General features: G+C 27.8%; 2 protein-coding genes across 3 annotated transcripts in view; one reads left to right on the top strand and one right to left on the bottom strand.

Moving 5' to 3' along the window:
- LOC149892434 (uncharacterized) overlaps positions 1 to 15819 on the top strand; it is a 335617-nt gene that overhangs the window by 289612 nt on the left and 30186 nt on the right. The window lies entirely within an intron of this gene.
- On the bottom strand, positions 218 to 15239 carry LOC145198129 (plasma membrane calcium-transporting ATPase 3-like). Of its 2 annotated transcripts, XM_090077373.1 has the most exons (8): positions 13654 to 15239; positions 8790 to 9177; positions 7650 to 7738; positions 6828 to 7007; positions 3743 to 3937; positions 1708 to 1899; positions 1177 to 1596; positions 218 to 1007 (listed from the first exon to the last, which is right to left on the bottom strand). In XM_090077373.1, the coding sequence occupies exons 1-8, from the start codon at positions 15055 to 15057 to the stop codon at positions 861 to 863; spliced, it is 3015 nt and encodes a 1004-aa protein (XP_089933499.1). In that variant the 5' UTR covers positions 15058 to 15239; the 3' UTR covers positions 218 to 860. The 2 variants fall into 2 exon arrangements, 1 of the variants encoding a protein (XP_089933499.1); XR_016449503.1 differs by lacking the exons at positions 218 to 1007; positions 1177 to 1596 and having other exon boundaries at positions 1737 to 1899; positions 6890 to 7007.

Raw genomic sequence — 15819 nt, 5'->3', positions numbered from 1 at the left:
AGATGGTAGATAAAACAAAAACTTTGTTAACAAGACGCGAAACGGAAAAACGCGAATGCCATTAATTACGGGTATCAAATGGAAAGTTTTTATTGTCAAAATGACCTTGATCAACGTGTTGCACGGTGAAACGCGCGATGACAAAATGGTAGATAAAACAAAAACTTTGTTAACAAGACGCGAAATGGAAAAACGCGAATGCCATTAATTACGGGTATCAAATCGAAAGTTTTTATTGTCAAAATGATTATTACAAAGTCGTATGTTGAAAACATTGACATACGCAAATGAAATAAATTTTTTTTGTGGCAAATAACTCAAAAAATGCTAAATAAAAAAATCTTATCAAAACCGAAAATACAAAAGTGATTAGTGTGTGTGTGTTTAAATTACAAACTTTAGAAAATAAATGCATATGTATGTTATAATTATGTATGTATTTTTATATAACGATTAAATTTTAACATACAATCCTAATATTTTAAACTCTAAGTTTCTATTAGCTCTATTTGAAGTTTAATATATTATATATATGGATATAAAAACAAAATATACTTCTGAGCATGTGCGTAAAGGTTTTAAAAAATAATCTGTCTTCAATAATTGTCTATACAGTTCACGTGATGATAATAAAAAAAAGTGCAAATAAAATATTGCTAAAAAATTGAAATAAAGAAATTTATAAGATTCTATTTTTTATGGACTGAAAACTAACTACACTAAAAAAAAAATTAGATAAAAAAAAAACACAAAAAAAAAAACACGTGTAAAATGAATATATCGTACACAACAAATTTATCAGACAAAAGTAAGAAATTCCAAATAAAGTTTTGATATCTATCCAAGAAAATTTAAATTTATCAAATCCTATTTTTATATTTTGGTAAACTAATAATCAATTGTCCCCATAAGAGCTCGCTGAATCCAAGAAATATGCACCACAGCCATTGATCAATACTTAAAGGCAACACAGAAAGTGCTCGACCACCCAATTCAATCAGAAGAATCTAAAAAATAAAATACTAAAAATTTTGGACTTCTGCCCTTTTTAACGATAACTTTAAAAAGGTTAAATTAATTTCAAACAACTTGTTTCTTTTTCGCAGATATTTTGCAATCTTTTTTAAAATGCTATAAAACAAATAAAATATAAAATTAACATAAAGAAAACGTTACCTGCACAATAAAAGTGCCAAACACAATCAAGCTAAAAAGTTTGTTTGAAAAAATATTTTTGAAAACATTGCGTTCACCATGCACCATTCTGGCATTAACCTCGTTGAAGATCTGCATCATAACAAATGTATTGAACAAGATAGTCAAATGCTGAGATGGCTCACGAGGATTAGCAAAACCATAGGGAATATCAAATAAGGTGTGACCATAGAAAGTGAGGATTAAAATTATGATAAGCTGATAAAAGCCATGGCCAAGTATGAAACGAAGCATTGAATGAGATATAAGGGACTTTGTACGCCCATATGGTTTGCGTTCCAAAAGAGAATCTGAAGGATGCTCTGTTGCAAGAGCCAGAGAGGCAAATGAATCCATAATTAAATTAATCCAAAGCAGTTGCATTGCACTTAGTGGACTTACCTTGAAAAAAGAAATTTTCGTAATAAAAGCCATCTCCTTTTTAAATGAATTTACATAAGAGATACCCAGAAAATCCCCTAAGATAAACAGAATAAATACAGCAGAGCCTACCGAGAGCACTATAGAACCAATAATTGAAATCCATATAGCAGCAAAATTTACTGTACACTGAAACTGAATAAACTTAGAAATACCATCATAAACATTTCTTCCCCACATAACAGCTTTCACGATGCTTGTGAAATTGTCATCAGTTAGAATGATGTCTGATGCTTCCTTTGCTACCTCTGTACCTTGAATTCCCTAAAAAACAGAAAAACAAAAAAGATTTAGTGAAATAATTTAAAAATTAAAATCTTTTAAAAGTTTTATATGCGAGAGAAAATAAATACAATGTAAGAAATAAAAGAAATTTTATGTTAAGTTATATTTTTAGTATAGAATGGAATCACAAACTGAATCGGAATTTGATTATTTATTTAAAAATATACATTGTTCAAATAACATTCCAACTTTGCATAATCTTGAAATATTATTAAGACAACATATATTACGCTTATTATCAATTACTCTCCCCCCCCCCCCCCCACACACACACTCTTTCAGAACAACAAGATCAATTGCAACTTTAGACAGCAATGGGAAAATGAGAACTTGTCAATCTGAATGTCCCAGTTTTTATCCTTGTATGCAATTATTTCATATTTTGATTGCTGATCTAAATGTATCTATCTTGTTTGGTACACTTTTTAGAGATATGATATATGTTGATAGATATGATATAGATATGATATAATTTTTTGTCTGAAATTCTATTTATTTCAAAAAAAGATGTTGATTCATTAAATTGACCTTCATCAGGGAATCATATACTTAAATTGTACTTTTTTTCAGTTGTCATTAAGTAAGAACTCTCAAGTTAATTCTTTGCTAAGGTAAACTGCTGATTTTAATTGAGGATCTAAGAACGTTGCAGCAAGAATAAAATCCTGACTTCAAATCAGATTTCAAACAATCATCAACAAATTTTCTTAAATCTCTTTATGAATGGAGTTAAGAGAGTTATATATACTATTACACATGTTTAACATATTTTAAATATGTTTTACCTATTCAAATAAAATATGAAACATTTGACAAATATCTTTTTTAGTGTAAAATATGAAACTAAGTTTGATTGTTAAACTGTGTAATTATATACTGTATATATGTTACATTCTGTATATACATGTAGCACATGTTTAACATATTTCAAATATGTTTTACTTATGTTACACAACATACAACTGTTCTGCACCCTGAAGTGAAAATACAAAACAACCTTACACTTTATCAAAAATAAAATATTTTATATATTTCTCACACAAATTTTAAATGAATTGAGACCAATTTGTATGAGACTCATTAGCATTGATCAGTCTGAAACCTGGTTCTAACAACTAGAGTATGAAGAACAGGAAACATCTCTTTTTTGTAGCAACTGTACACTGAGTTGCTTCTTCATTAACTTTCTATGGTCTTCTCTAAATTGTTTCAGAGATGAGATGAAGTTTCAGTTTAAAGAATAGCATATTTATGCAAGTTTTTGTTTGCCAGAATCTTTCACAACATTCAAAGTTTTGAAGAGATTTGTAAATTTGGAGCAATATAAGTAATACAGTGACACACTTTTTTAAGTTCAAACAATTAAAAAAAGTATATTTATTAAAAAATTTATTTATGTTAAACAGATTTTTTCACTTTACATCATACATTGCATAAGTGTATTGCTGTTACTAATCTGCACTTAATGCTACTAATTGGTAGATTACAAATCTGCTTATCACTGCTGAGATTTTTAGGAAATAAAAATGTGTTTTGTCAACTTCTAAAGTAGGTCTTTATTCAAATATGGTTACTTTTTTACACTTTTAAAAAAAGTCTAAATAGATTTTAAATCATCTTCAAGATTGACTTCAAGAAGATCAATTAAAAACAGTCTTAATTTTTAAATAATCTTCAAGAATATCAATTAAGAAAATTTAAAAAAAAACAAACTATAATATAATAACATACTATTGAAATAAAATATTTGCCATTTTAATGGTAAATATTTTGTTTGAAATTTTTGAAATTTTACTAACTATAAGACTAGTATGAAACATACCATTGCAAATCCTACATCTGCTTTTTTAAGAGCTGGCCCATCATTTGTACCATCTCCAGTAACAGCAACAATTTCCCTAGCTTTGGTTAGTCTGCTATCAATTATTCCCTTGACAAGGTTATACTTATCTTCAGGTGATGAACGTGCCAGTACACGAATTTGTGGCCATATATTGTCTATTAGTTCTTGTTGGATCTATTTTTATGAAAATTGAAAATCATCACCACCATCATTCTCATAACAATTAAAATCATTATCATTTACAAGTTACTTCTCACATTATCTTAAACACCATTTACAAGGTATTCCTTGCTCATTTTAAAAAGGTCATCCAACAACATGAAATAAAACTTTAAAACTGGTGTAAACTATGATTTAAAAATGATTATTGATATAACGGGTGACAACTAAAAAACGAGACTGGATTTAAAGACACATATCTTCTCAAAGGAATAAGATTTTAAAAATAGGAAAACAGTTTTAGAAGGTATTTTTATTCTAGTTTTTAAATATTTTATGTATTTTTAGTTTTTATAGAAAAATGAATAAAAAAATAAATTCAAAACAAGAAGAGATTAGAAAACGTGTGTATGAATTTTATTCAAATTACAAAAATGCTGGTAAAAAGTTCACTTATGACCACTTTAAAGTTGAGAATATACCTAAAAGTACTATCTACAAGATAATTAAACGTGCTGAAAGTGAATCTGGGTACCAAAGAGTTCAAGGAAGTGGAGTAAAAGCTAAAAAAATGACCAGGACAAACATTGAAAGGCTCAAACTCATGTTTGACCATAAAGACGGAGTTTCTCAACGACAGGCAGCTAAAAAGTTCAACTGTACTCAGCAACACATTAGTAAAACATTAAAAAAAAGAACAAATATTAAGTCAAGAAAAAAAATGACGATTCCAAAACGCTCTGACCAGCAAAAAGCAGCAGCTAGAACTAAGTGCAGTCGATTATGTCAGAAATTCAAAAATCGTAAAACAATCATTGACGATGAGTCTTATTTCACGTTAAATCACTCCAGTATCAATGGAAATGATATATTTTATACTAGTGATGTAAAATCTACTCCATCTACAGTTAAATACCAAACAAAACAAAAGTTTCAAAAAAAATTACTTCTATGGATTGCTTTTTCTGAAAATGGAATTTCTCGGCCTTATTTTGTACTAAGTGGACTGGCTGTAAATCAAAAAATCTATTTAAACAAATGTATTAAGAAGAGACTTATTCCATTCGTCAATAAGTATCATTCAGATGGTGCATATGTATTCTGGCCAGATTTAGCATCATCTCACTATGCAAAAACAGTATGCAAAAACAGTAATCATGTACCTAAACAAGGAAAACGTGCATTATGTTGAGAAAGCGGATAACCCTGCAAACTTGCCAGAATGTCGTCCTATTGAAAATTTTTGGAGTATTTTGAAAGGCCTTGTCTACAAGAATAATTGGCATGCAGAAAATCTTAAAAAATTACGTTCTAGAATCAATTATTGCCTTAATAAAATTGATATTGAGCTCATACGGAGCCTAGCTCAGTCTATACCAGGCCTAGTTGATAAAGTCAGAAGAAATGGTTTAATTGAGAACAACTGATTATATATATAAAAACTAGAATAAAAATACTTTCTAGAACATTTTTCCTTTTTGTTTTATCCTACTTCTTTAAAGAGATATGTGTCTTTAAATCCAGTCTCGTTTTTTAGTTGTCACCCGTTACCTTCTAAAGCAGTGTATAAGTTGAGAATTTAAGTTCTTAAGAAATGGTTGATTGACTTATACACTGAGCCGACTTATATATATTCTGTCAGTAAAAAAAGTTTTCAGCCACTTGAACAACTAACTTTATGAAATATTTTTCGCAGGTTTTTAGCTATCATAAAAGAAACTATTTTTGAACCTAATAGAATGTTTTTAATTCTATCTAATACTGATACAAATAAAAGAAACTTTTGATTGGGCTCAAAACTTTTCAGTCGGATATAATCAGCAATAATGAGAAATACTTAATGAATTAATTCCAAATTTTTTTTATAATGATGTTCTATATACATATATTTAAATGTGTTGGTGTTTTACTAATAGTATCATAAGTAATAGTATCATAAGTAATAGTATTATAAGTAATAGTATCATAAGTAATAGTATCAGTTTATCAGTCCTAAATAAGTAAACAAGTGAATAATCTATAGTACTATTGAGGAAATACAAGGAGACTCATACTATCGAAAGAAAAAGAGGCGGTGAAAGGAAGAGTGTTTTTGTTGATAAAAAGAAAGTGAATTCAATCATCCGTTCAATTACAAGAAATCCATGCCAATCCCAAAGAGATCTTGCCAAAAAGTTCAAATGCAGTCATTTCTTTGTCAGAAATAGATAAAAAACTCAAGAGCAAGTTTACACCAAGAAAAAAGTCTGGAAGCAATCAAATGGAAAATTAAAAGCAATTTGCCATGTAAGGAAGCTTGTCAATCTTTTCAACCAAGAGAATTTATACATTATTAAGGACGACAAAACATACCACAAAAAGGATTTCTCATAGTTGCCTGGCCATCAATATCATCAATATAAAAAAAATTTTGAATTAATTCATATTTCTCAAGTTGTTGCTGATCATATCCAACTGAAAAGTTTTGAACTCAATCAATATGCCCAAAGAACAAAATAAAATTGCATTAAGGTTTATCTTGACTTTTTATCCAAATGAACACCTGTGGGATCATTTAGATAAAAGAAAAAAATTTAAAAAAACTCACAAGTTCATTGTTGAAAGAGAATGGAATAATAAACCAACAAAAATTACCAAAAAACTAGTTAATTCTGTCACAGCAAATGCAGAGAGTAAAAAAAAATGAAAAGAAATTTAATAAAATGTTAAATATTTTTTTTTGCTTCAATGAAAAATTTTGATTTTTAAAAACAATTTTGATTTAAAAAGTCATACTTGGCCCAACACTTTTTTTGCATAAAATGGACATTTTGTGGGTGTTATTATGATTAAAATAGTAATTATTATATCAGCCAAAACTTTTTTTACTGACTGAAAACACAAATTAATATAATGAATCACCCACTTTTCCTTTATCATCTCTAATCCTTAGATTGAACTCACTTCCTTCAATAACCAAAAACTCACTGTTTATATCAAGTATACCACATTTAAGAGCAATTGAGCGAGCTGTATTAATATTGTCACCTGTTACCATTCTAATAGTGATACCTGCATTTTGACATTGTTTGATGGCATATGGAACCTAAAAACACAACAAGTCAACTTAATTAGTGTAGAAAATAAAAAAAATTATGGATGGATGAAAAAAAGAGTAGACTGTCAAATACTTTGCTAACATGTTAACACTTTTCCTAACTATAGATCATCTTTCTTTAATTATAGACCATCTGCACCAAAATTAAACAATTTATTAATGACATAAAGTTTGTAAATTTACTATTCAGAAGACTTTGATATTTACTTATTATAATATATTTTGTACCCATTAACAAATCAAAATTTTTATGCTTTAAAATAATAAAGTAACTTTTATTATCTTTCATGAAAATTTTCAATTAAAAAAGATAAATATTTAAACAGAGGTAAATATTTAACTTGAAATTAATTCTTAAACAGAGGTAATTACATAAACAGGTGAAAATGTAAACAGAGGTAAGTATTTAAACTGAGGTAAATATTGCATGATTTGGTATTAGCATTTTGATCTACAACCAAATCATACAGTTTTTTTAACTCAAAACTCAAAAGTTGTGAACTTTAGAAAAATCATTAACTTTCTTAAACAGACTTTTACTAAACAAAGCATTATTATTATCATATACTTGTTATTATGGCATTAAAAAATTTTTATTGCACCAATATTTATATATAAAAAAAAACTGACCTCTGCTCTAACAGGATCCTCAATTCCCACAATGGCCATACACGTCAAGTTAGATAAAACACTTGATTCATCTTCCCAATTTGGAGTTTCTGAGGAAAAGGAGTCAGTAATCTAATAGATTATAACTTATATAAAAGTTTATCTTGAAAATGATGACAACTTGCAATAACAGTCCACATTTTTTTTTTTTTTTTTTAATTATATACTTTCAGTAAAAATTGTTAAAAAAAAAAAAAAAAACATTCAAAAAGGGGAAAAATTTTTAAAATTATGAGTTTAAAAACTTAATTTACAAAAAACTGCCACTACAAAATTAAAACACTAATTTCGAACATGTAATAATACAGTTGTAAAGGTCATAGCATAACAAGAGTTGTTAAGAGTTGTTACATTAATTAATCTCAATTAACTGTTTTTTTGTTCAAACTGCTACAATGTGCTTCATGAGTTAAAAAGGTACATCTTTGTATTTTTTTTTAAGAGAATTAAGTACTAAGTTGTTTCAGGATATATTCTAAAAGACATGTATTGTTTTGTAGAAGAGCTAAAAGTTTATTACAAAGACAAAAATTTGATTGGTGGATAACAGTGGTTATTTGATTGGTGGATACAGTTGAAAAACTATATTTGTTCAAAAAGAATGTTATTAAAACATAACTCAAAATTTTCTTTTAGTTTCAACATTTTCTCATGTTGTGATTTCATGATGCAACAAATACTCAAACAGGTGTCATGAAGTAATTATTGAGTTGTTTTTTTTTTTAATTGTTAAGAAAAAACTTATTTTTTTAAAATTGTTATGAAAAAGCTTTTTTTTTTTAATTGTTAAGAAAAAAGCTTTTTTTTTTTTTAATTGTTATGAAAAAACTTATTTTTTTTTTTATTGTTAAGAAAAAAACTTATTTTCAATAAAAAAAAAAAACAAAAAAAAACTGGAAATTACTTAGAATTCAAAAATAGTTGCAAAATAAATGAATCATTGAGAATAGTTGAAAATAAATTTAAAAAGTTTACTTAATTTTACTTTAATTTTATTTAGCGTTGTTTTTATACAAAAAAAAAAAATAAATAAATAAACATGAAAACAATTTTAGGCTCACAATTACTTATTTCTGTAAAATAGTAAAAAAGGAAACTAACCTTCAGGAGAAAAATCTCGATATGTAACTAGAATAGTTCGCAATCCATTAGACGCCATTTTTTTAATAACTGTATCATTTATATTTTCCCGCTGTGATTCATTAAACTCTTCAACGGAACCAACATTGTTAACAATTTTAGAGCATTTTTGTAACAATATTTCAGAAGCTCCTTTTGAAAATAACCGATAACCCCCATCTGGCTTTTTTATAACAGTTGACATTGATTTACGCAAGGAATTAAAAGTATAAACACGTACAAATTTCTCTTGAGGTACTTCATCACGATAAGTTTGATAATTCTCTCCAAGATTCAAAACAAAACCAAGTAAAGCACACTCTGTTTTGTTACCAAGTTGACTAGCCAACCCTTTAGCAGTTTCTGAAGGCTAAAAAATAAAAGTAAAAAACAAACTTAATGGATATTCAAGAACTAAATAATATAGGGGAGGTGGGAGCATAACCACATATGGAGGCATAACCGTTTTTCAACATTTCCCTTTGAAAAATGTTACCTAATATGGCAAAAAGCATACCATGCATCGGTAAATCAGTTTCCTTCATTTCGATTATGTCAAAAAGAATGCCTGTTGCGTTTCTGGGAAGTTGTACATAATAATGTCTATTTTAATAAAAATATTAAATTTACATCATATTTTTCCAGACCTTTTTTTTAGAATTAAGCAATATTTGATTTTAGTGTTAAACATATTTGTTATCAGCATTATTTCATCAAGTAAAAACCATTTTTGAAATCGGCATAACTTAATGAGCAACCTATGAAACTGCATTCTCTCTAAAAACTGTCCTCTGGGGCAGAACTGCATAGAGGCACAGGAGGCACAACCGCGTACTTTTGATATTTGTCATCGTTAGATAATTATGAATGACAATAATCACAATCATCACACTTGAATGCTTCATGTAAAAACTTAAATAGAAATAGTATTGTTTTGAAATGTCAGAAATAAGATTTCGTATTTTTTTATTTAACTTTTTTAAATGGGTTTTTGATTAAAATTTAAAGCTAAGAGTATAAATTGATATCTTTTTATATTAAATATAATAAGACATTGATTTATACTCTTAGCAATATATAATAACATATATTACATTACACAATATATAATAATCACCAGATATACATAAATATAATATTTATGTAGATCTGGCAATTATCATATATTGTAGGTATATAATTATGCATTTCCTAATTTGAATATATATATATATATATATATATATAGAAAATAGATAATATTTAAAAAACCAACTAAAAAAGGAGAAAAAAAGCACTACTTAATTCAGCTTAAGCTCCTTATAGTAATTTATTTCTACTAAATAGTAATAACAATTTTATTATTCCTAGTAATAAAGTTAACTATTTTTATTAGATAAAAAACTTTTTTGATTTTGTGCCATACCTAGTAAATATATTAGTGAATATATTTATTAGGTCTGGCACAAAATTAAAAAAGTCTAAATAAGTTTATATTGTAGACTAAACAACTATAAATTTATTTATTGTAAACAGTTCAGAACTTTATTCATCATTTGCACTTTCAGTATTCTTCTCTGCATCTTAATTCTAGATTTTCATCAACATTATCAACATTTAAATATGAATCTTCTGAATCATTAATTTCATCTAATTCTATATCAGATAAATTTTCAAAATCATCACTGTAAACTGCTAACATACTTTTCTAATAAGCTTAAAGGTTTTCTGTTTCTCAATCATCTTGTTAATGAGAATGAACTAATTTGGGGCTCTGATGTAAACATAGAACAAAGTTAGTTTCTCTGCTTATTTTCTTTGCAAGGTGTTCATGATCAAATTTATAATTTCTATGCCTAGTTTCAGCTGGTTGAACTGGTAGGAATAACTATTTGCTCACTGATTTCTAAAGTTTTGCAAAGTAGAGAAGGAACCAAAGAAACTCTTTAACATAAATTTCCTCTATTGCCTGTTTCTGATCCACTTGGCTCATCAACTCTCAAACAATATTCTTCAAACATCCTATCACAAATCAGTCTTTTAAAACCATTTTTACTTTCTAAGTTTTTCCAAATATTTTAATCAAATATGAAATATGTAGAATAACATTTTACTCTCAAGAACAATACAGAAAAAAATTCAAATTTTTCATGCCTCAAAGAACATTAGTTTTTGTTTTGGTGATGAATTAAAAAAGATTTTCCAAAAATATTTAGGATTGCAGATTTTGGCAGCCACAACTTTCCAGAGTACTTAGTAGAAACTATGGAATAAAAAATATCAAAATATTTAAAAAACAGATTTTTAATATTGTGATATTTTTGAGATATAGTTGAGATTTAGTACTTTTTTAATGATTTTTTACTATGATTCCATAAAATGTATATTGCATATAAGAATATAACATGTAAATATGGACAACTTGAAAAAAGGTTAGTTTTTTTATTAAGCCAAGTTGGTTCTTATTCAAACTATCAAAAAAATTTTTTATTACCCAAACATTTTCTAGATAAAATTTAATAGGAAAATTTTCAATGTTTTTTAAAATAGATTTCTTGTTTTATCTTTGTAATTATCTCCTAATAAATTGAGCATCCCTCAGTTCACACCATAAAAAAATTGAGCATAACTTGATTCCTCAGTTCATACCATAATTTTTTTAACTGGGTTGTTTTAACTAAAATCCTATTAGCCTGAAAAAAGTTCAACCATTATCATTCGAGTAACAAAGAGCAACCAAAGTTGTTTCTCAATCAGTTGTTAAAACTCTGAGATATTTTTAATGGGTGGAGAAGTAAGTTTGCCAGAACTGATAACAAGCAGCTTTTTTACATTCATAAGTTTTATTGGTATATTAGTTTTATGATTTGCTAAACCAAGAGTGCTTGTTACAGACTTATTGAACTTTGTGAGCTGCATTATGATCTGCAAACCTGAGATCTGTTCCAAAACTCCTAGATCTTTATACAACTGAATATCATAAACTTCAATTTCTTTTATCATTTCCTTGACATCACTTGCCTATTTAGCCTTCTTGTTATTCTCATGGTATTATATTAAAATGTTTACAACTATACATAAAATGAAAATAAATGTTTAGTGGTCAATACTAAATATTTTTTATTAAAACAAAGCAATCTAGAACTATAATTGTAAAAGTATTAATTATCTGAGAATTTGTTAAATTATTTCTATTTGCAGCTACTGTTAAAATTAGATGAACAAAAATTCTTTGTAAAACTTTGTATAGTATTAAAAAAAAACAGCAAGGAAAGTAACTTTCATTGGTAATGTTTCAGCCAAGTTAAATTTTGAAATATTGTCATTTGTCTCTAAAAATATTCAAAACTGCTGCTTAATTCTTTTAAAATTTCAAAGATTTAAAATAATTTCAGTCATAACTTTGTAAAGTCTAAATTTAAAAAATTGTAAGTATTCTTAGAGCTTGTTTCTACTAAATTGGAAAGAAAGTTCTTTCACACTTCCATGAAATAGTTCAATTTATTACAATACTCTGAATAAACACAATCAATCTACAATTTAATCGCCATTATTATCAACAACCATTTATTAGGCAAGGAATGGATCCCATCCTTGTAAAAACAATCTGCGCCTTGAAGAATTTATGAATATCATCTTTGAGTTAGCAAACATTTTCAAAGCTCTTCTCTGACATAAGAAATTACAAGGCACAGAAAAGGTAAAAGTTGCTTGGAGTGATATCTGAGAACATGGTAGGTGGGGCAAGATCTCCTATCCAAGATCTCTATAAGCTTAAGACATGTCAATTTTGCTGTGTGTTGCTGCATATTGTTTAGAGAAGAACATTTTGATGCTGTAGCCACATTTGAGTGACTTTCTACTTAAGTCTTTTCAGTCATTGACAGTAATAGCCAGCTGTTATGGTGGTGTTGGGAGGAAGAAGCTTAAAATGTATGATGAAATAACTAAAGGGAAGATTTTTTTAGGTACACAATGATTTTATACTTCCTGCTTCAGTTTTGAAAAATGAATTTGAAAGTTTAACAAGCTTCCTTATTTTATTAGTGATTTTCAACTTGGGCTAAAAGAAAAAATTTTAAAATATTAATGAAGACTATAAATTTTATCAAAAAGTCTAAGTATGGAATTATTATCAAACTTTTTCAATCTAATTTTTGGTAGCAGTGAGGGATGAACCTTCCATGCATGGTCCTTTCAGCTCATTCTAGCCATCAATCTCTTTTTTTGGTAAATCAGTGCTATTTTAACTATTGGTTTTGACCTGTTTAGGTTTCAGTTTGAGATTAATAGCTAGTTAGGGATTTAGCATACTTGCAGTCTTAATCAAGGATCTTCTCAAGCAGATCAACAGAATACTGATTTTCTTAGACATGATGGTTCTCTTAAGGCATGATGATTAAAATAAATCAAGCTGAGTAAAATCAATCTTTAATTTGGAAGTTAAAAAAAAAACTTAGAGCAGAAAAGAAGTTTGGTTATAAGTAAACTATAAGGACCATTAAATATTGTATTGTAGATATGGCCAAAAATAATAAAAAAAGTTATGATTTTTTTATATTTGAGAGAAATTACTTAAATAAATCAGCTTTCAGTTAATGATGATGGCAAAAAGTAGTCATTATCAAAAAATACTATACAATCTGAAAAATACAGAAACCATAAAAAACTCTTATTCTAAGATATAATATACAACTTGCAGCAAAAATTCACAAAAAAAAAAAAATCTCCTAAGTTCTCATTTGCACACACAAAATATTAGTTTTCAAATTCACACTTTGACTAAAAGTTGCAAGCAAATACAATTTTTTGATGTTTTATTTGTAAAGAAACATTTTCTATGAATGAACAAAGAAACAATTATTACCTTTATCTGTGATCCATAGTTGCTATTAATGGAAATAGATTGACAAAATAGTTCTACAAAATCTTTTTTTAAAGTACTAAGATTTGGAGTCCCTTTAAAATATAAACCTTGCATGTAACTTTCCACAACAGTCATTCGATTTGTTGTCAAGGTTCCTGTTTTATCAGAGCAAATTACTGTTGCATTACCCATTGTTTCACATGCAGTCAGGTGACGCACTAAATTATTGTCAAGCAACATTTTCTTTATAGAATATGTTAATGATATAGTAACAGCAAGCGGTAGCCCTTCAGGAATTGCAACAACCATAATGGTAATTCCAACAATGATAGCATGTAGAAAATCTATTAAATGTTTTTTATCCCAGCTCTTTTTTTCTACAGCATATGTTTGAATGCAAAACCTTAAAATAATAACAAAGGATGTAATTACCCCAGCAGCCACACCTATCCACCCAATCATCACAGCCAATTTAGTAAGCTTGCTTTGCAAAATAGATTTCTCTTTTTCTTGACTTTGATTTTCCTTTTTTACTATTTTTACTTCCTCATGATTTACATAAGCTTCAGTGGTTTTTCCAACAGCTCCTAACAGCACCATAATCATACCAGACTTAGAGTTGACTCCAACAGCTGTAATTATATACTTCCCACTACCTTCCATTACATGTGTACCAGAAAATAATGCTGGATTATTTAGGTTCTTTTTAACTAAACCTGACTCTCCTGTTAAAGAACTTTCATCGACTTTTAGATCATTCCCTTGGAGTAAAATCCCATCAGCTGGAATTAAATTTCCATAATTTAGTAAGCAAATATCACCTACAACAAGTTTAGTTGTTTGCATTTTAATAACTTCACCATTTCGTATTACATCTATAACTTGTTCATCATCTATCTTGTTTTGCAACTGTCTGAATTGTTTTTCTTTCTGCCAGTCATTTAGAGCGGCAACTAATGAACAAATGGCTACAGCAACTAAAATTGCAAAACCTTCAATCCAGCCTGTTTTTATATTGTCAATTATCATACCTAATATGAAAGATATTATTGCACAAACTGATAAGATTCTAAGAATTGGATCCCTTAGTGCCTCCCAAACTAATTTTAGAAAAGTTTTTGGAGGTCTTGTTTCAATAAAATTTTCACCAAATAACTTAACTCGACCCTCTAAATCAGAATGGACACCAAGAAGGCCTTGAGTAGCAGAACTTTTTAAAGCTTTTACTAAACCACAAACATTGGTAAATCTTTCGTTTATTGCAACTAATATATCTTGTCTTTTCATTAGATCAACTAATTCTTCACAGGTAACAGAATAGCATGCCTCACTATAAACATCACTTTCATCAATGTCATTTTCTAAAGCTTCTGTTAAGATTATTTCATCATCAGTTTCTCCCATGTTTTACAGACTAAAACTAAAAAATGTATATAAAAATTTGTAATAATTATATATGTTACTTAACTGCCTAATACATGTAAAAATGAAGTAAGTATACAAATGTGATAAATGAAAAATCAATATGCATTAGTTGCACTCAGCAACGATTAAATATATTCAGCATAGCCTTAATCACGATGTGGCCGTTCGCTCTATATCATTAAAACTCAAAAGATTAAGAAAACATGTTTCAAAAGCGTGACTTCGGCCGTTGTTTTAAACAGATTTGCATTTTACCGCCAATCGTTTTACCAAAATCTGTATATTATGACAAGTGAAAAATATAATTTACATAAGATCTTACTAGATAACTCAAGTAAAGTTGGTCTTATTGGCTTCTTAGGAACTACTAAATACATATAAATAAATATAAGCGGGATTTATTATGATATTGTGTTTCTAAAAACTCTTTTGAAAACCACCACCTCCTGGTGGAACGTTGGAGTGTTGGAACGAAGCATTTAAATCTATGTAAAACTCATTTACAGTGGTTACTAAAAGATTGATTTTGAAAAGTTAAAAAAAAAATACCATTTTGATCTTCAGGACTTAATAATTATTATCAAAAAACTGTCATCGTTGTTTGAAGCTAAGAAAACTAAATTCTCCATATATTTTAGAAAACGAATGGAGAAAAAGAAGACAAAAGAAATGCATTTAAATTTTCAAATATCAATCAAATTTTCATTCTTCGCCTAATACAAAGTTTTACTAAGAAAAGGG

Source organism: Hydra viridissima, unplaced genomic scaffold (genome assembly GCF_058129835.1).
Source record: "Hydra viridissima isolate aposymbiotic clone 2 unplaced genomic scaffold, HvirCarnegie_v1 scaffold_2, whole genome shotgun sequence".
NCBI lineage: Eukaryota > Metazoa > Cnidaria > Hydrozoa > Anthoathecata > Hydridae > Hydra > Hydra viridissima.
The sequence above is the reverse complement of the archived record's forward strand: the minus strand, read 5'-3'. Positions and strand labels throughout refer to the sequence as shown.